Source organism: Symphalangus syndactylus, chromosome 23 (genome assembly GCF_028878055.3).
Source record: "Symphalangus syndactylus isolate Jambi chromosome 23, NHGRI_mSymSyn1-v2.1_pri, whole genome shotgun sequence".
NCBI classification, from domain to species: domain Eukaryota; kingdom Metazoa; phylum Chordata; class Mammalia; order Primates; family Hylobatidae; genus Symphalangus; species Symphalangus syndactylus.
The window spans coordinates 29696065-29716082 of NC_072445.2; the positions used below are offsets into that span (position 1 = coordinate 29696065).

At 33.7% G+C, this 20018-nt stretch overlaps 1 protein-coding gene across 26 annotated transcripts in view; it reads right to left on the bottom strand.

The window, feature by feature from the left end:
• DST (dystonin) overlaps positions 1-20018 on the bottom strand; it is a 499064-nt gene that overhangs the window by 27844 nt on the left and 451202 nt on the right. For all 26 annotated transcript variants that reach the window (XM_055263445.2, XM_063632850.1, XM_055263432.2 and 23 more), the window contains 10 exons: positions 17587-17688; positions 15117-15290; positions 14676-14831; positions 11464-11661; positions 10991-11119; positions 8091-8261; positions 6996-7151; positions 6290-6496; positions 3560-3679; positions 1184-1353 (listed from right to left, as the gene is read on the bottom strand). In XM_055263445.2, the coding sequence (XP_055119420.2) occupies positions 1184-1353; positions 3560-3679; positions 6290-6496; positions 6996-7151; positions 8091-8261; positions 10991-11119; positions 11464-11661; positions 14676-14831; positions 15117-15290; positions 17587-17688 (1583 nt within the window). The remainder of the gene's footprint in view (positions 1-1183; positions 1354-3559; positions 3680-6289; positions 6497-6995; positions 7152-8090; positions 8262-10990; positions 11120-11463; positions 11662-14675; positions 14832-15116; positions 15291-17586; positions 17689-20018) is intronic.

A 20018-nucleotide genomic window follows, 5' to 3' on the forward strand; every position in this document is an offset into this window, starting at 1 on the left:
CTGTTGTTTCTTTGCTCTTCTTAGGAAAAAGACAAAACTTTTCTAAACTTTCTTTCTTATTCCTTAAATACATGGCATCTGTTCCAGGAAAATTCCCACCTTTGGAAACCATGGACCCTTCATGTTTCTTCATAAAAATAAGCCTTTTAAACTGTTCAAATATTTTTAAAATTTTGTTTTAGATTATCAGGCAGTAAACTTGACATTTTTTGGTATACACTTCTATACATTTTAACACATGTATAGATTCACGGAACCATCACCACAATCAAGATCCAGAATAGTTCAACCATCCCAAAAATCTTCCTTGTGCTGTCTCTTTATAGACACGCCCTTCCCCCATCTTCAAACCCCTAGCATTCATTGATCCGTTTGTCAGGACTTTATTTTTTTGTCTTTTCAAAAATCTTGTAAATAAAACCATGCAAATAACACTGGAAAAGGTATGTAACATTTTGTGGCTGAGGAATTTAAGATTTTTTCAAAACTAATGTGACAAAAACTTACTGTGAGTTCCCTAGAACTGAATATAATCTATTTAATCTTGATACTGACAAAAATCATTAAGATTAAGGATCAATGGGAAAATTTGGAAACATGTACAATATATTTGAACTCTACTACTATTGTACCCAGTTAAATACTTAAAATTTTTGAAATATGTCTTGGGTTTTTGTGGAAATGTAATGAGAAAGAGGGAGATCAGAAAGGGGTAGATGGAGTTGGAAAGAAATGCTGGGGCCAGATCAGTGGTACCTTGCATGTCACATTAAGAAGCCTGTGTTTCAATGCATGCCCAGTAGCAAGTCACCAAATATGGAGGAGGGGAATGACAAGATTCCATTTACATTTTTAAAAGACTATCCAGTAGTTATGTAGAAATTAAGTCAAAGAAGTGATAAAAGTGGACATGGGAAGACGAGTCAGAAGCAGTGGGTGTAGTCAAGTCTGAGATGGCAGAAGCTTGGACAATGATACCACTTCTTATTGTAATGAGTAGTTAAAAATAATGAACAGCAAAGCCTTCTCAATGCAAGTGCTATGTGTGTGGGATACTTCGGACAAGCAGAAGTTCCTCAGGCGAAGGAAATATTTAAGGTTCCTGAAATGTCCCCGCAAAGCACCATTACTGTATTTGAAAGAGGTCTACAGAGTAACCAAACTGTCTTAAAGAACATTTTACCTTTCCACAGATTTTCCACATATGGTATCCCATTTGTCTCTGAGTTCACTCAGCATGTCATCCAGTTTCAGGTTGTCATCAGCCAGGGAGGTTTTCTCCTTGAGAGAACGTCCAGTCCTGTTGGTGGTGTCATAGACAGCATGCTTGGCTCCCAGTGATTTTTGAAACTCCTGAATATTTAACAAGAAAAGAACGTGAATTTCTTCTTGGGACTAATAAATAGGTAAGAGGCATTAACAGAGGCATCCCTAACAAATGGAGATGAATTATAGATGCTTCCTGACTTATAATGACTTGACTTAAGATTTTTTGACTTTACCATGGTACGAAAGCCATAGGGATTCAGTAGAAACCATACTTCAGTCACCTATTCAATAAAGTACCTAAGATATTCAATACTTTATTATAGAAACAGATTTTGTGTTAGATGATCTTGTCCTATTGTAAGCTAATGTTAGGTGTATTAAATGCATTTTTTATTTACCGTATTTTCAACTTACAGAGGGTTTATGGGATAAAAACCCATCGTAAGTTGAGGAGCATCTGTATGGTCTTTCTACATAACTCAATCGTAAGCTTTTATAGAGCAGGGACGTTGTCTTTGTAGGCCTCTCATTATCATCTTACACCTAGTAGATGTTTATAAATATTCAATAGGAAGAGTAGAAAGAATAACTGCTACCGAATATACAATAGCAGGAATGAGAACAAAGAAAGGTCAACTTAATGGGAAGCCTACAAACTCACAAAATATAATGGAAACATTAATACAGTGATTATCAATCCTTGTAGCAAATCTAAAATTACCCTAGATAGTAAAATACTATGCAAATGTACACTTTTCTAAAATAATCTCAAGGTTATAATTACCTAAGAAGTTTTTACTGCCTTTAAAAGCTACATACTTTAAAATGTTTTAATATGACTAAATTATTTAATTTGTCATGGGTAATAGGCAACTACATCTGGAAATTTCTAAGTAATAGACAACACAATTACAATCACATTATTTCTACAGTTATCCATAAACTTTGTTTTCATATTATTCTAAACAGAATGCCAGTGTTATAGAATCATGGTATTGACAGAGATTTTCTTCACAAAGCAGATATACAAAAAATGTTATGGTTGAATACAGGTCACTGTTGCCAAATAGAGACTCTAAAAAGGTAGATATTTATAGGACTCTCTAACTTTAATATGTAATATACTTTCATAAGACTACACGATACAACATCCACGTTCAAGTTCAAATAAAGCATTCTGTTTTGAGAAGGAAGCTCTCATTTCGCCATCAGAGGGGAAGGAAGGAAGGTGCTGTTCACTGTCACTGTGCTCCCAATATTGAATGTGGCAGCTCACAGGCAAAGCGTGCCAGCAGAGCAAGCCATTCATTAGCCCTCATCTGGCCAGGGAACAGATGCTCAATATGTTTCCTCCCATCCTTCTAATCATGACCTCCTAAGGTTAGACCCACTGATGGAAGCAGCCAACCTGTGTGAAGATGATGGCCAGGATTTCCTCCTGATGATGACAAATTTTATATCACCCCAATTTTTCCAGCCTTTTAAAATTATGTTTCAAGAGATAATTTATATGTACGTGCCTAAAATTATAAAACCCTTTGCGAGAATCACTCTCCTTTTACTCACATCCTCATCCTGATGGCTGGTGGGGTCACTTTATAAATAGAATTACATAAAAATCCAAATTCAAAAGAGCTGGGGAGGGTGGCAGGGAATGCTCTTTGAATGTCATGTGGAAGATATAAAATATGATAGGCATAGAAAAGGTAGAAGATATTTAAAAAACAATGTTTCTACATGCTTTTCTAATCTATATAAACATGTCTTTGGGTACCTTTGAGGTTGGGTAGAATTTTATATATGCACAAACACAATAAAATATTAATTTACAATTTAGGTACAGGCAACCAATTTCTTTCATTCTATTGTTTAAAAGAATCTGTATCGCAAAATACCTATTAATTTTTACTACAGAATTACCTTCAAGGTGCTATTTTGTCTGTCAAAGAAAGTACAGGAAAAGACAGCTATCAGGAAAAACTGAAATGCCAATGTTCAAAACCACTACAAATCCTTTATATGTTTTAGATTGTAGAGGACTTCCATTTTTATTTTGTATGTTTTTCTTTTTAACAATTAACCTGGGAATCATTAGTGAAATGGTCACTGAAGAGTAAAGATATTGCAACATGACCAACAGGAAGAGCAATCGCTTTTAAATTTAATATAGGTTCACATTGGACCTATTATTTTTTCTTTAGTGATGAATAAACACGTGATGAAGTAAGGATTTTAAAGTGATCTTGAACTATATAATGAGACAATATGCTCATCCTAATTACAGACCCACCTTATGTTGTGCAAGTTGTGTTTTTATTTTGTCTGGATCATTTGCGATTTCCAGTTCAGAATCCAAAGACTTTTCTGACTCTTCTAGCCACTCCATAAGTTTACTCCAAGCTTCATGGAACTGGAAAGAAATTCACACCTTTGTCTGAAAATTTTTCAAGCATATTATACTTGAGATCTAGTACAGTTTTAAGACAGAGATTAATAGTAATGAAAATGCTGAAAATTATTATTTCAAAATTTCCACTGAAGAAGAAAAAAGTAATGCTTTCATCAGCAAATTACAAAAAAAGTCTTGATAATGCTTAGCATTTGTGGCTGTGCTCCACTGTCACTTTGTTTTAATTTATTCAACATATCAGCTCTAAAAGAGCCTAGAAAAAAGTTACGAAGCTCCAGAAAGAACTTCTTCCTAATACTTTCTTCTTGTTCAATAATTAACATAAACTCTCAGAAAATGTTTTGTATTTTTGTTGTTGCTGTTGTTTACTGCTGTCTGTTGACAGATCTGGGTTTACTTCTAGGGAATTTAATCCCTATGTTAAGAAAAAGGAACAAAAATGGGGAGGGGTAAGTATAAAGCTTGTAAATTGATTTTTTAAAGTAGCAAAAACAAGAGGCCATTGCATTCCTATTTAATGCAAAGATAGTTCAACATCATTATTGTTGCTATCAAAATCCTCAAACCAATGCCTATGCCTCACATATGGGTTTTAGATGACTGAGCAGCCACAATATTTGGGTTCTAACAAAATGTTATATTCTCTTTGGCATCCATAACCTTGCAAACATTCTGGTACTATATCTATTTGATTTTGAGCACAGTTTCTTTTCTGTTTGTCATAAAGAACGAGCAGGTACTATTTTCTGATACAATTGTGAAACTGGTTATAGATTATTTGTCACAATAAGCTTAAGTGAACAGATACCTAACAAAAAATTTAGTAATCAAAATTAAATCTATTGTATACCAAAGCACATGAATAATGAAATAACAATAAGATATTTAACAATAAGAGCAGATTAAGGACACAGACTCACAAAACTGTAAGGGCTCTCTGGAGATCATCTCATTACAAACCTTCATATCCCTCTCACAACTTTAATCAATTTAAACATGGAAAAATGGAAACTAGAATAGATACATGAATTGTGAAAGTCAGAGAGGTATGATCAATATCTGAGCCAAAAACTGAGATACTAGAATAAGAAGAAATAAACAGTAGAAACAGCTAGTCAAGGTGTCAGGTTGTTTGACTCCAAATAATACCGGCTATAACAGTTGGATGGTAAGGTCAATGATACAAATGCACAAATTCTGAGGCTGGTTCTGCTTTCAAAACTATTTTTAAGCCATATAAATAGAGGAAATGCTACACATTTGCACTAAAAACAGTAGCAAATATTTATAAAGTTAATTAGATAAAATGAGAAAATAAAATTGATTAAATCGAGAAAGGAGGAAAAAGATGAGCAACTGGCTACTGATATCCAAGAAACATTTATAAACTGATGTTCATAACTCAAGAAATGCCGGCGCTACACATGCTATTGCACCACATAATGTGGAGAGAAAACTGTCAGGCTGAGAATTAATACTGTCTTAAAGAAACATTAGAGACCGATCTATCCCAGTGACTCATTTGTAACACTGAACATTTCACGCCTCCCGTTCAAAATGGGGTCTATGGTGTGTAATGCTATAACAATGCAATTTGTCATTTCTAAAGCCTTTAAACATTTGTGCTGTTAGCATTAAACATTGAAACACTTGACTGCCATGACATCTTTTTGCATCACCCAACTGAGCCTAACTCCCCAAACAATGGGGTACAACACTAAGGCTAGAAAATTGTAGCTGACTGAAGCAAAAAGTAACTGTAAAATCCTCCTACAGTATTACACTAAATTTCTAGTAAAAATCAAAGATTTAAAAATATATACATTTGTCAAGCAAGATAGGTACATCTCTCTCTTCCATGGAGTACAAAGACACACAGAGACGCATAACTTTACCTCTTTGTGTTTAGTCTAGAATGGAATGTTAATAACAGGTAAAGGGAGTAAGGAGAGTTCCCTGTGAAATTTGTGAAATTCTCTAGATTAAAATTTTAAAGTGGCCCCAAAAGATTCAAAAAAATTAATTTCAAAGTGAGATGGAGCTCTATTATCTGCTCAAAATATTAGAGAAGAAATGAAGGTCTGTCAACAAGTCTTCAAAGAGGTGGGGAGTGTCGACCAACTCAGACAGAGAATCTGCCCCTTCAGAAAGCTGTCGGGAGGGCTCCATGTCTGGCTCTCAGCACTGATAGCTTGTGAAGAAAGTCTGGCTTAGGAACTAAACAAAAGGTAGCAATACAATGAAGTATGATGTCTCACTCTGATTATGAGAATGGAGGTCAAAAGGACAAAAGAAAAAGAAAACAAACCCAATAAAAAAAAAATTCTGAGCTTCTTTCTGGGCCTCGATGATAACAGCCTGTCTATGAAGGCAAGCTATAATCAGTCTTCTTAAGATTAGTCCCCAGGGGCTGAAATTGCTGCCAGGTCAAAAAGTGATGTCAGCATCCAAACTGAGGCCACAGCCCTTTTAGGAAAGAACCACCATGGCACCATGCCATGATTGTTAGGCCTAATACAGCCTGTGATAAAAGTACATCCATACCATACATTTCAACAGCTAGAAGTGATTCATTGACAAGTTCAGAGACTTTTTCTAAAGGGTTATTACCTGCTTGGCTCTCTTCCTCGCATCATCCAAAGATCTTCCTCTCTCTACCAGCCGCTGAACCACCTTTTCCCATCGACTTTGTACACTGATAAGTAGATTCTTGATTAGAACAACATCTTGTTTCTGACTAAAATATTTTAGGTGGGTTCCAGTTTTGTCCAGCTCTATTATCTGCTCACGATGAGAATTTACTTCATTGGCAAAAACCTTTCCCAGAAAAAAAGGACATAAGTAGAAACAAATGAAAATCAGATCAATCTTAAAAATGCTTCTGGTGTCATAAACCTGAAATTGTTTTAAAGGACAAACGAAAGCTTTCAAAATACCAAATGCATGCTTTTGACTTTAAAAAGGCCTGCTGTCAGCCGGGTGCAGTGGCTCACGCCTCTGATCAGCACTTTTGGAGGCTGAGGCGGGCGGATCACTTGAGGTCAGGAGTTCAAGACTAGCCTGGCAAACATGGTGAAACTCCATCTCTACTAAAAATACAAAAATTAGCCAGGCATGCTGGTGGGCGCCTATAATCCCAGCTACCTGTGGGGAGGCTGAGGCAGGAGAATCGCTTGAACCGGGAGGCAGAGGTTGTAGTGAGCCAAGATCACACCACTGCAGTCCTGGACGACAGAGGAGTGAGACTCAGTCTCAAAAAAAAAAAAAAAGCCTGGTGTCTGAAAGGAGAATCCTATCTATTTGACTCACTACATACCTTGTGTTCATCAATTTGAAATAAGACTGTGTCCAAGATAAGACTTGGCCGAGAAGCTACATTCAGGGTCTGTTCAGCCTGAGTAAGCCAGTTGATGAAGTCTTGGAGAGAATTGTGGAACTCCATTGCCAAGTTGAGAGCCTCTTCCAGTTTAGTCTGCAAGGACAGATTGTTTAGTATGTGATGTTTAAGGGCCTTGGTTATTTTGTTTGTTTCAGTTTAAACATTCTCTGGCAGATTCCTTTCCTATCCCCACTTTATTTATGCATATCTATTAATATATTAACTAAATATCTTATAAATGTAATGGGCCTCACTAAAATACTGGCAAACCAAAACCCTTTAAGCCTAGTAAGCAGCATCTCACTGTAACTAAAAAAAAAAAAAAAAATTAATATATACTAAAGCATGTTTTTTGGAAATTAACCAAAGAACACAATTACTAAATATAATCTGTAAAAAGAAAAGTTGACATTCATACAATTAATTTGGGGACTCAAAATATTATGAAATACATACTTTATGCTCCATCAGTGATGGCATATAATCTCGTATTTCTAGCCTATTGTTTTTTCATGCATTAAATAGCAATATTGAGATTTCTTAGATTGTCATTTTTGTGGTTTTAAAAAAGTAACAAAAACATATTCATAATTTAATATACGTTTTAATCCATTCTCATGAATTTTTAAATGTAAGTACTTAAAAGAATATACACAATCATCTCACTCTCTTGCTTTCCCTCTCCCCCTCCCCCATATATATACAGTCTTTTGTTTAATTAGATTAAAATAGAATTAATTATTTAATGACCCAGAATTTGAGTAGTTCTTAACATTTAAAAATATAACTAAGTAACATTCGATCTATATATTTCTCTATTTTTGAATATATCCCACCCCTTTAAATCTGTTCTCATGTTAAAATAGAATATTATTTTCAACTACCCCATGAAATCTCCAAATATATACAAAAAATGTTTAAACATAAATCATTGAAAGTTCTACTCCTGATAGCTCTACTCAGAAATAAGGCAAAGTCCAAGACATGAAACAACTAAAACACTGATTCTATTATATTAATCAAAGCACATACTTTCCTTTCATTGAGTTTGGTTTCCACCGATTCCCATTTTTCTTTCAAGTTATTTATGTCTTGGTCAATATTTGTCTCTGCAGATTTTGGGCATCTTGCAAGCATCTGCTGGCCTTTCTGCATCAGACTCTTATATGTTTCTTCTTTAGCTTCAAAGGCAGCACAGACTTCCTAAATTGAGATACCCTCAAGTTATATCACTTTAAGAAAGTAAAATTTAAGAGTTCTATTTTTCTAGGTCATCAGTCCCAAGCTCCTCATCATATATTCATCTGTGTTTGCTCTCTCAGAGCAACCCTGACGCATTTATACTTTTCCCTACATTGAAACAACAACTAAACCTACAGTCATAACCTGTCTACTGGGAAATCTAAAAAATGGTGTTATCATTATCAGCCCATTCTGGCATGCTAAGATTTGAAGCAATAGTTTAAATGCTGTCAAGAAAGCTTTCACTGTACAGTAACTAATTAGTTCTGTGAGTTTGGGCAAGTAATTTCACCTCTCTGAGCCTCAATTCCTGCCTCTGTAAAATGAGAGGCTCTCGTAGATCCCTCCTTGTACTATGATACAATGAATGTAGTATTTCACTGGTACGATTTAATTCTGCACTCAGAAAACATGCAATGGATAGAAAGTAAATAACCAGCACAGTAATATATTTAAGTTGATTATTCAGACTCTGGAATTATAAGAATCAAACTTGTGGTACTATGAATATTATTCTCATTTAGAATATTTCTAAAGCTTGTAACTAGAATGTTGTATGTATCTTCTATACAGGACATAAAATATTGCTTAAACAAATTCAAACTTTAAGACCAACAAAAGTTACTTCTTATTTAAAAAACTAAGACCAGTTCTATTTTATTTATTCAACTATAATGTGGGTTAAATCATAGCTCTCACTGAAAGATTATATATTTTATGTCTCACATTTTCAACTTTATACGTTTTAAAACTTGTGATATAACTCATATAATACAAAATTCACTATTATAAGTATACAATTCAGTGTTTTTAAAATTATATTCACAAGGTTTTGTAATCACCACTAACTCCAGAACATTTTCATCACCTCAAAAATTTATTTCTTAAGCTTTAAAAAAAGCCCTATCTAAATATATTTACAATCTCATCTACTAAAACCTTTAAATCCTAAAGCAAAACTTTTAGATATAGCTAAAAACTCAGGAAACTAATACTTTAAGTTTTGTACTTTTCTTCATTTCTAGCGCAACAAAATCAAAAGAACTTTATTGAAATGATATTACAAGTATCAACAACTCTTTAGAATGCTTTAAATCACAAATTTAAACTTATTTAAACAGATTTCTATAATTTATTATATAGGGTTACAAAAGATTCATTTTAAATACTCCGCCCAAACTCAGTTCGCTGAAATGGAATATTTTTCTAAAAGTGAACTATTCTAAAGGTAAGTTCTTCGCGTTCAAGTTCTTATATTCTTCTAAATTAACATTTAAAAAATATTTATATTATTAGAAACTAATCCCAAGCATCTATCTGTTCATGAGTTCATTAAACTTACAATTAATGGACACTGTCAAAGCTGTGCAAGTACCTTCCAGGAAAGTAAGGAGCTATCTGGAAGTCTCTCAGGTTTTTTTTAAAAAAGGAAGATAGGCACTTACAAATTTAGTCTATTACTTTTCCAGTGAAACAAATAGGTCTCCTGTGGCACTGAAAACCAGTAACGACAACAACAAAACCACACACATAACTTTCTAAAACAGTAAGTACACCATAAAGATTTCTAGAAAATTCTACACCGGATTAGTAGGACTTACTTAAACTACTGATGGTGATTGTGAAATAAATATGATGCTACCTACTGTCATAATCTGTTTTATTTCTTTACAACATCTACATGATGGTTACGTCCTCTTCAAATCACCAAATTCGAAATTATTTCCAAATAAGAGCAGTTTTATTAAGATCTTACATTATATCTCTATTAAAGAGTGTAGATATTGATGTACGCTGATCTATTTCTTTTGCCAAATTTCTAAGTACTTCTACTTTTATCTCCCAAGATAATAATCATCAGTATTTGAATATTTTTTAAAATTTCTGATGTAAATTCACAAATGTAAAAAATTAGGGGACTCTTTCAAAATATGAAACACTGTTTCCTCTCAGAACTTCTAGTGTTGAATTATAATGGAATATGAATTTAAAATGTCAATAAATCCAAAGTAGCCTAAATTTAATTTGTCAGTCCCCATTTCTACGAAAGAAAGCCCACATTTGAAGTCTCATCATTTTTTTCCTCATCTTTCTTAGGAGCCAACTGTGTCACATGATCTAGGTAGGAACAGCCCACAGGTACAACACTCCAGACTGGACAGTTAAACAGAAGCCTCCTCTTTGTGTCTGTACTTGGTGTAATATGAAGTTGAAGATAAAGCTCTATCACCATTAAAACAAACAAGTTTTTTTTTTTTTTTTAAAAGAACAAGAGTATATTTTCCAAACTTCTATGAAACCATATGAGACAATCATGCTTATAAAAATAATTTTAAGTCATTCTGATTATTTTGGAGGTTTTTCTTTACACTTCAAGCCACAATAATTTAATAATTTACACTATGTTATATTACTACCCATACAAGCTTATTTTGTGGGGGAAAGTTTGTGTCTAAAAAGTGTCTAGAATTCTAAAACATACTGACACACTAACCTTTGAAATAAAGAATGGGTTCCAACTTTAAAATTTTAATCAATAAATGGTGTGTTTCTAGCATGTATACACAGTGATTTCTGCCATAAACTATATCCTTTAAAGCCTTCTCCCATGATTTATGTATTGCCAGGGCCCATATAAAATGGTCGGTTTGTTATTCTGAGGCTAAAGCTGTAGGAAATACTTTGCTTACCATATGGACATTAAGCTGCTCCTTGGCTGTTTCCGGTAAACCTCCTAGCGGTTTAGATGCCAACAGATGACGCTCTGTGTCATTCAGCCACTGCTGCAAATCCTCAATTTCGCCATGGAACCCTTTGGCCTGAAGTAATAGGGAGTTTTAAGTTGGGGCCATAAACACTGTCAGTTTCAAGCAGGAAATAAGCTTCAAACAATCCCTGCCTGCTAAGCCTCTCTATGAATTCTTAAGAACAGCCAGGTACCATTAGATTTGCCTTTCTTCATCAGGAGAGCTCTAGTAGATAAGAGTATTACGCTAAGAACTAGAAAGCTGTGTTCTCTTCTGCTGTTCTGTTATTTCACTTATTTTTACTCCTCTCCTTAAGGTATAAAAATTAAACAAGAGTCTGTGAACTAATAAAAGAATTCCATGCTATTTTGGTCTTGAATGCTATAGAAACTTTCAGAATTTATTCTCTTACTCACCTGGCGCAAGGCACCATCCAGCTGCTGCTTCCTTTGTTCTGTTTTTTCCAAAACATTTTGCCAGCGTTGATTTAAAACCTCTAGCTTGTTCTGAAGGTTGCTTGCTTCTTCTCCTGCACTTGATTCAATTAGATCATTTCCTGCCTTATTAACGGCTTCCACTGTGGACTGATGGGCTAATACATCATTTTGGAGCACCTGAAAATATTAAGATAATACCACATTAATATCATCTTTAATGCAATTGTTTTCCTTTCTGGTTATGAAACATACTGAAACAAAAACATTACATGTGTAGAATTTTAATTTTTTTTAAAAGAGATGGGGTCTTACTCTTTCGCCCAGGCTGCAGTACAGTGGTTCTATTAGAGCTCACTGCAACCTCAACACCTGGGCTCAAGCAATCATCCCATCTCAGCCTCTCAAGTAGCTGGGACTACAGGCACACATTGCCATGGTTGGCTAATTTTGTTTTATTTTTTTATACAGATGTGGGCTCACTATGTTGCCCAGGCTGGCTAATATTAAGTTTTTAAATGATGAACTTCCTTTCCCCTAAATTTGCAACCTTCCTGGATATACCTTTATTCTATCAATGTCCCCTGAAATGACTGTGTGAGAACACTTTGCTAGTTATTCCCACTGGAATGACCTTGCAATTGATGACACTAAATATCTAGAGATTATAATTAAAAGGTTCTAAAATTTCTCACTTGGTTCAAGCTAATTTTAGTTTAATTCTCATGTCAAGTAACCAAAATATATATTTTACTCCTATATATTCATTTTCAGATATAAAATTATCATGTCTAAGGTATACAGTACCATATTTTACAATCAGCATTCTGAAAGAGAAAAAAAAATTCCAGAATATTCCTTTATCTTCTCTCATACGAGGGGTCCTGGAATTGACTGCTAAGTTGAAATATTGGAAGGCCCTAAAACTAACACTCTGTATCAGAGATACTTAAACCCAGCATTCCAAAATTCAGTTGTTCTTCAAGTAGAAAACATATATAATGAAATGCTTACTACAGAACCCAGCAAACAATGCCTTCCTTTTATACAGTGGAAATATATGAATAGGTTAATAATGCTTAAATTCACTAAAATGGGGTAAGTGCAGAAAGCAACCCTAACGTTTAAAAAAATCAATTTCTTTCACTGAATGAGTACAGCCTTAGTAATATTAATAGTTTCCTTTCAAGGAGGCTATGCTTACACTTTTGGAAAGCAGAAGAAACCTCCCTCTAATGTTGGTAAAAGCTGATCCTACTCTGTACTCATTGACTCAGGGTTGGCAACAGTAAAGAAAAAGAACATCATCTCCCATCCTATGTAACACACCACACATCTGGAAGGAAATTCAGACCAGGGAGGATTTTCAGTGCAGATCAGTAACCCTCTGATATCACTGTTTCTGACTGTTTTCACTCATCTTCTGAGGCATCTGGTTAGGGAGTGTTTTTCAAAGGCAACAAAACCAACTGAGTAAGAAGTTGTCTTTATAGAAAGCATTCACTTTGGTATGTTAAGAGTAGGATCACTCTCAAAATCAAAAGGTTAAATGTTTTCATGGCCAAAATATAAAAGAGAATTCTATAAAATTCATTCTTCTGAATGGTCTGAGTCCTGCTACAAATTCAGAGCTTAGGAGTAGGAGAAGAAAGCAGGAAAGGAATGGAAACATTCGTCCCTTCCTCCCGCAATTCTGCTGGGAATTTTATGTCCTCTAATTTTGATCTTTGAGGAATGGAAAGAAAAGAGAAAAGAGAAAAGGAGCCATTTCAAAGTACTTAAAATTAGACAAACAGAAGTAAGAGGTCTTTACCTATCCCCCACCAAAATAACTGGATCAGGGTGCCTCATTTTTCCACCTCTACCATATCATACAAAGTTCCTATCCTGATGTATGTTACCTTTAAGACAATCGATAGGTTTATAAAAATGTAAATGCAGCTATAAACTCACACCATGAGAATAAACATATTTTGTTGCTAGGCAGTTGGTCTCACCAGTCATTAGGGCTCTAAGCAAATGTATAATGTAGACATTAAATAATGAAACAAGCTTCTATGCCAACATGAAGTATGCAAAATAAATCCAAATTGTTTAATCAAATGTGGCTGGGCAATGACTATCAATGTAGATAGACAAGGTAAGAGAAAAATAAAATTTTAAACTAGGAAACAATTACTGTGGGGAAGTATGAAAGAAGGAGAACAAAAGCAAGAATAGTCAAAAACTGTACAGCATAAAGTGCTAAAAACCTACCTTTTTAAAAAATGTGAATCAATATGTAAAATAATCAAACACTTCCTATTTGATAATTAAGGAAAATGTATTTTAGTTTAGGATTTAGGACTCCGAAGATACCACTATTAACGTGAATGTCAAAGTCTATGAAAGATTGTTGAATGCCAGGATAAACTCTACTGTGCATAATCTTTTCTCCATTAAGTCTAGTGACTGAAGGGATAGGAAATGATCTATTAAGAAGTGTCACGAAGGTGACAACAATATAAGATTGCTTTGCATATATCTCTTAAGACAAAATTTTTTCAACTTACTAGCTTTAAATCAAGTGCAGGACATACAACAACTTTTTAAAATGTAATAAATATTGTTAAAAATTCAGAAAGAAAAGGAGTAAGATACAAACATCCAGTTAAAGACAAGAGTGACACGGAGACAAAGGGATAAGCCCCAACATAAGAAGAGATGTACAGACAGATAAAAATATGTCAGAAATGACAAACAAGCTGCAAATGAAAGAGACATGGAAATATGGATGACCAGAGTGAAAACATACATAAAGCCTGCAGTAGAACATTTTCAGCCTATGATTTTTTAGGCTATCCCTAAAAACTATAAAAAATAGGTGACATTATCACAATGACAGGTATAATTAAGGATTTAAATCTTTAGTGTTTGCCATGCAGCTCTAATAAAACTTTAGTACAAATTGCTCATCCTTGTTTTGTTTGACAATAATTGCCTTGAATGAGAAAAATATTTTGACCATAATCTTTTAAGAAAAATATTTTGACTATAATGTTTTAAGTAGTTAACCTCTAGTTATAAATGTCAAATATGAACTTGTGTCAAAATCATAAACTTGAAACACGCATAAAGAAGAAACACATCCGAGAAATCTGATGACACTAGAAATGGACAGAGAAGAAACATAACATGCATTAACAGCTACATACATGATGCTTGGCAAGTTCAATTTCAATGGCTTTAGGGTCTCCTCCAACAGGTTTCTGCTCACTTAGCAAGCCCTCGGTGTGTGTCAGCCATGTCAGGAGCTCATCCAGGGCATGTTGGAACTGACCCAACGCTAATAGAGCACCCTCCAGTTTATGCTACAGAAAAAGTGGAAAGAAAATCCATTTATAAATTTGATATAATGAATGACATGTCTATAAAACAAGGGCAAAAAATAATTGTTTCATGCTGCGTTAAGTCCATAAACATATCCAATGAAGCCTAATCATCATATCCTTCTATGTTTTAAGTTTGATGCTCCTCGTGGTTAAAAAAGAATATATGAGAAGCAGAAATAATTCTAATTTATCTTTAATAATTATTTCACATTAATATCTGAAATTGAAAATTTATAATTTCTTAAGAAAAGTCTTGGTATTTACCTGTCTGTTGATGATTCTCTCCTCCAGGCTATCCCATATCAATTTCAGTTCCATTAATGGGTCTTGAACAGTGTGTTTGTCACTCTCTTCTGTTACTTTCTTTAGCAAAAGCTCTGCTTGATGGTTCAGTCTTTCCATTTCTATCTGCTGTTGATAGGCCTCAGACTTAAATTGCTATTTTAAAAGAGATATACAGAGAAAATACTGTTAAAAATCACTACCTCCAAACAAAGAAATCCATTGGTTATATCATTATTCTAATTCACACTACTTACTGAGGGGAGGTGATGCAAAGTAAAAATCTCACATGAGGCTTACCAATGGAAGAATTATAGGCAAAAAAATAAGGAAAATATTTTCTCTTTATTCAATATTTTTGGATGGATAGATGTTTCTATTTATAATTTTGACATTTCATTTCATTTTATTCTCTACAATAAAAAATAAATTTCAAGGCTGAACTTATTCCAATATATGAATTTGAAAAATGAGTTTTAAAATTATAGAAAAGAAAATGAAATGTATGTTGACACATACGAAAGCCAAAAAAGTCTTAAGAAACTCAAATTAGTATTTCCTGCTCTGAAACATACACACATCTTGTATCCCCTGATACTTTTATGTTTTCTGTAGCTGTGCTGTGTTCGTTAATATTCCTATGCCTCACCCACTGCTCACACAGACTGTTATTCTCTCTCCTTCTACTTTCTAAGTCACTGACATAGTTAATCATCTTGGCTTTGCCAACCAACAGGTTAGCAAACAGTTGCTTGTAACAGGTAACTGTCCTTTCATAAAATATTTATTTTAATATGTAATAGTACAAAATTCATGGCTAGCAGTCCCTTAACTTTGTTCAAAAAATACATGAATAATAATTTGAAAATAATAACAAAGGTATATTAAGCCCTTGGTATGTTCAAGTTACTTTCAACCAACTTATTGGTGAAATAATTTTATGCTTAATGTAAGCTAAAGACATAGGAGTAAAACCAGTTAGTAAGACCAGTAAGACCACTGAGGCCATATGCCCTAAGTGGATGAACTTGGACCTAAACTCAGATAACCTGATTTCAGAGTGAGCAATTCTAACCAGGCTGCTATATAAAAACCACTGAGCTATATGCAAGTATCCAAAATAAATTATCCACACCCATACTTGTATATAAAGTATATCATATGTTTGCCACATGAGCAAATTAAAGTTAAAAAAAATCTCAATTTAGTGATAAGGATAAAATTCTCAAAAAGAAAATTTGTTTCTAAATGAAATATTCTATGTCACACTTAGATATGAAAATGCTACAATTTTAAAGCCAGATAATATTTTCACATAAAATCTAGCAAAGTTCATTGCAAATGGTGTGATGTCTCTGCATATGGAGAGTTAAAATTGGGAAGGAAATAGCTGATCCCATTTTGATAAATCATTACTGGTATAAAGGAATTCAAAGAGGAAACAGTTCAGTCATTTTCACATCCGCAGACCAAGAATTACAAAAGCAAAAATTACAGAGAACAGCTATGGAAAACAACACACATTTACAAAACAAACATTTTGGGAAACATTCTTACATCACTGATGTGTTTTTAACCTGTTAGACTAAATGAATTACTCAGAACATTCTAAAGAAAATAAAAACGCTGGGTTAATGGGTATAAAAAAATAGAAAGAATGAATAAGACCTTGTATTTGCTAGCACACCAAGGTCACTATAGTCAAAAATAATTTTTGTACAATTAAAAATAACTAAAAGAGTATAATTGGATTATTTGCAACACAAAGGATAAATGCTTGAGGTGAGGGATACCTCCATTTTCCCTGATGTAGTTATTATATATTACATGCCTGTATCAAAATATGTCATGTAACCCATAGATATATACCCCTACTATGTACCCACGAAAATTAAAAATTAAAATTAAAAATGTGTATCAGGAACAGAAAAATGATGGTGTAGTGTATTGACAACATACTAGTGTAGTGACAACAATATACTACTGAATAAACAAGTTAAACAAGTTATAAAAATCCTTACAGTATTATCTAAATACATCTTTCTCTACCTACACACACACACACACACACACACACACACACACCCCATGTTCCTAACATGAAGATATCAGAAAGGCTATAAATCAAATCTAAGAAAGGTAATCTCTAGGTACATAACATTTTGGGTGACTTCAAATAATTTGTTTTTCTCCTTTTTATTTGTATTTTCTGATTTTTCTATATGAACAGTTATTAATTTACTATAAAAAGAAAACCATTAATAGTATTTTCTTTCCTTTATTTAAAGAACACATATATTGCTTAGTATGTGAAAGCACTATGTACATTAAACTAGCTTTATAATTAAGCTGTCATACTTACATTAGGTAAAATAAATTTATGTAAAAAATTACATGAATCAAGAACTTAAAATTGCAAGGGAGCCTTCGATAAATTAGCCCCCACACATACCTTTAGCTCTTCAATCTGCTGCTTGACAGTTTCGAGATCTGTTCCGATTGGAGACATTGAAGCTAATTTACCACCTGCAATATCTACCCAGTCAAATACCGCCTGAAAGACACATTAGTCCATGTGTTGTTACAACAGTACATTTGAAATTGCTACAGTATTTCAAGTACTACAGAAAAATACTATCATAAATCTAAAAGATATTATCAAATTAGACTGTTTTATAAAAAATTAACATGGTTCACCTAAATTAGTAAAAGCAGTAATATACCAAAATAGTTGTCCCAAATATGAAATAGATACATACAAGTTTGCAAAAGAAATTGTTTATTCAATAGATTCTTGAAATATTATGAACTTCTAAAAAAATCATTTGAAAACATTTATAGAATCTAATCACATGAAATTCTTCATTACATGTGCTTCAAAGGCAGCTTGTATAAATATACTGAAAGAAAAAGATTCAAATCTATTTGTTCATTCAAATAAGCAAGAAATTACTGTTTAGAACTTAAGCAAAATATTTGACTCAATCCCTTAAATATTATTTAGATTAGCATTAAGATCCTGCACATATAAATTATTAGCATTAAGACCATTATTCTGAATTATAACAGGTTTCAGACTCTCCTGTTTTTCTTATTTATTTAGGTAATAAAAATAGTCTAAAAAGGCTCAAGTCACATTTTTTTTAGGTACTAAATACAAAATAAAATCATTTTGCCATTACTCTGTCACTCAAGCTGGAGTGCAGTGGCACAATCAAATAGCTCACTGTAACCTCAAACTCCTGGGCTCAAGCAATCCTCCTACCTCAGCCTTCCAAGTAGCTCAGACTATAGGCACATGCCACCATGGCTGGCTAATAAAAAAAGAAAAAAAATTGTAGATGGGGTACTTCAGCTTTTGTTTTGACAGGATCTTGCTGTTTCCCAGGCTGGTCTTGAACTCCTGGCCTCAAGTGATCCTCCCACCTCAGCCTCCCAAAGCACTGGGATATTTTGCACTTTAATGAAGTTTACAAACCATATAGTAGGGCGATAAATCTTGGATTTTTAAGTTATCATTAGCCAACCCTGACTAAGTACTTAAGCAGCAACCTGGGAAATAAAACATATTTTACTTTACAATCAAATCTTGAAAATTAGCATCCAGAGCTTTGACATCTAGCTACAGCTAGCTGTGCTGTAGCTACTTAATAAATCAATCGGCCCTTTGCTAGCACAGGTGATGCTACTAATACATGATCAACAGGACTTGTGACGGGCCTTACTTTTCTGGTAGTGATAAAGAGACTATACAAGCCATGGTGGCTTGCGTGTGACCTCCTAAATGGTTGCATGTGGTGGCATTGCCACCTCTAGCCATGGAAGAGATCACAACTCCATGATTTAACAATGACCTAGCCTCACAGGCTGGAGCCCGTATTAGTTACTTGTCATTGATACCTAATAGAGTAAATTATCACTTAGGTTACAAAAGAAAAAAAAAAAGAAGAGGGAGGGAGAATTATAATAAAGTGTTATTTGTAGTAAAATTTTTCATATATTTCCAAAGTTCAAAAAACTTCTCAGCTGGCATAAAGCCTAGCTGTGACATTTATTTTTACAAATATAGAAATGGAATGGCATAATGAAAAAGGAAAAGATGTTCTCATCTGGGCTTTAAAAATAATATTCACTTAATGTTATGGAAATACTTAAGCTTTTTCCATATGGTAAGAAGGATGAAAGATTAAACTCCTGCCAGCCTGTTAGGAAATGGAGCAAGGTTAAGGGAGGTAGGGAGACAAATATACCCAAGTTGGCCTCAACTGACAAGATAATTTTTAATATAAAAAAACGTATAAATGGTTAATGAACTGAATGAAAACCCTTAAGTGAAAAACAACTAAAGAAATTATATACATGGAAAAGAAGATAACACTTTTTACACACCAGATTATGACCTAATAGAAATCTATTTTTGTACATACAGAACACTGGCTTCAAATCAAATTTCTTTACTTCTGACTTTAGTTAAACTTGGTGATATTTTTAGATAGTGTTTACTCCTTTCATCTTATTCCACTCAGAACAGAATTCAGATTTAGTTCCATTTCACTGTCTGGTGCTGAGCCATTTATAAAAAATACTGTGTGGGAACATTTGCTTTCACTTAAAAAAAATCAAAATATTTCTTTTCAAAGTAAATTTCACTGAATGTGTATACAGAAATGTGTTTAGATGTGTATATAAATCTACATATATCTGAAAGGTCAGAAATATCTTCTAAAGGACAAAACATGAACTGAGATACATAGGCAACTGCAGGAATAATTTGCCCACAATTGCATATGCACTGGCAGATCTTGAGGTGGTGCCAATATGTAGGCACCAGTTAGTATGATTCCTCCTTCCAGCTAAGACCAGCACATACACTGTAATCCCCTT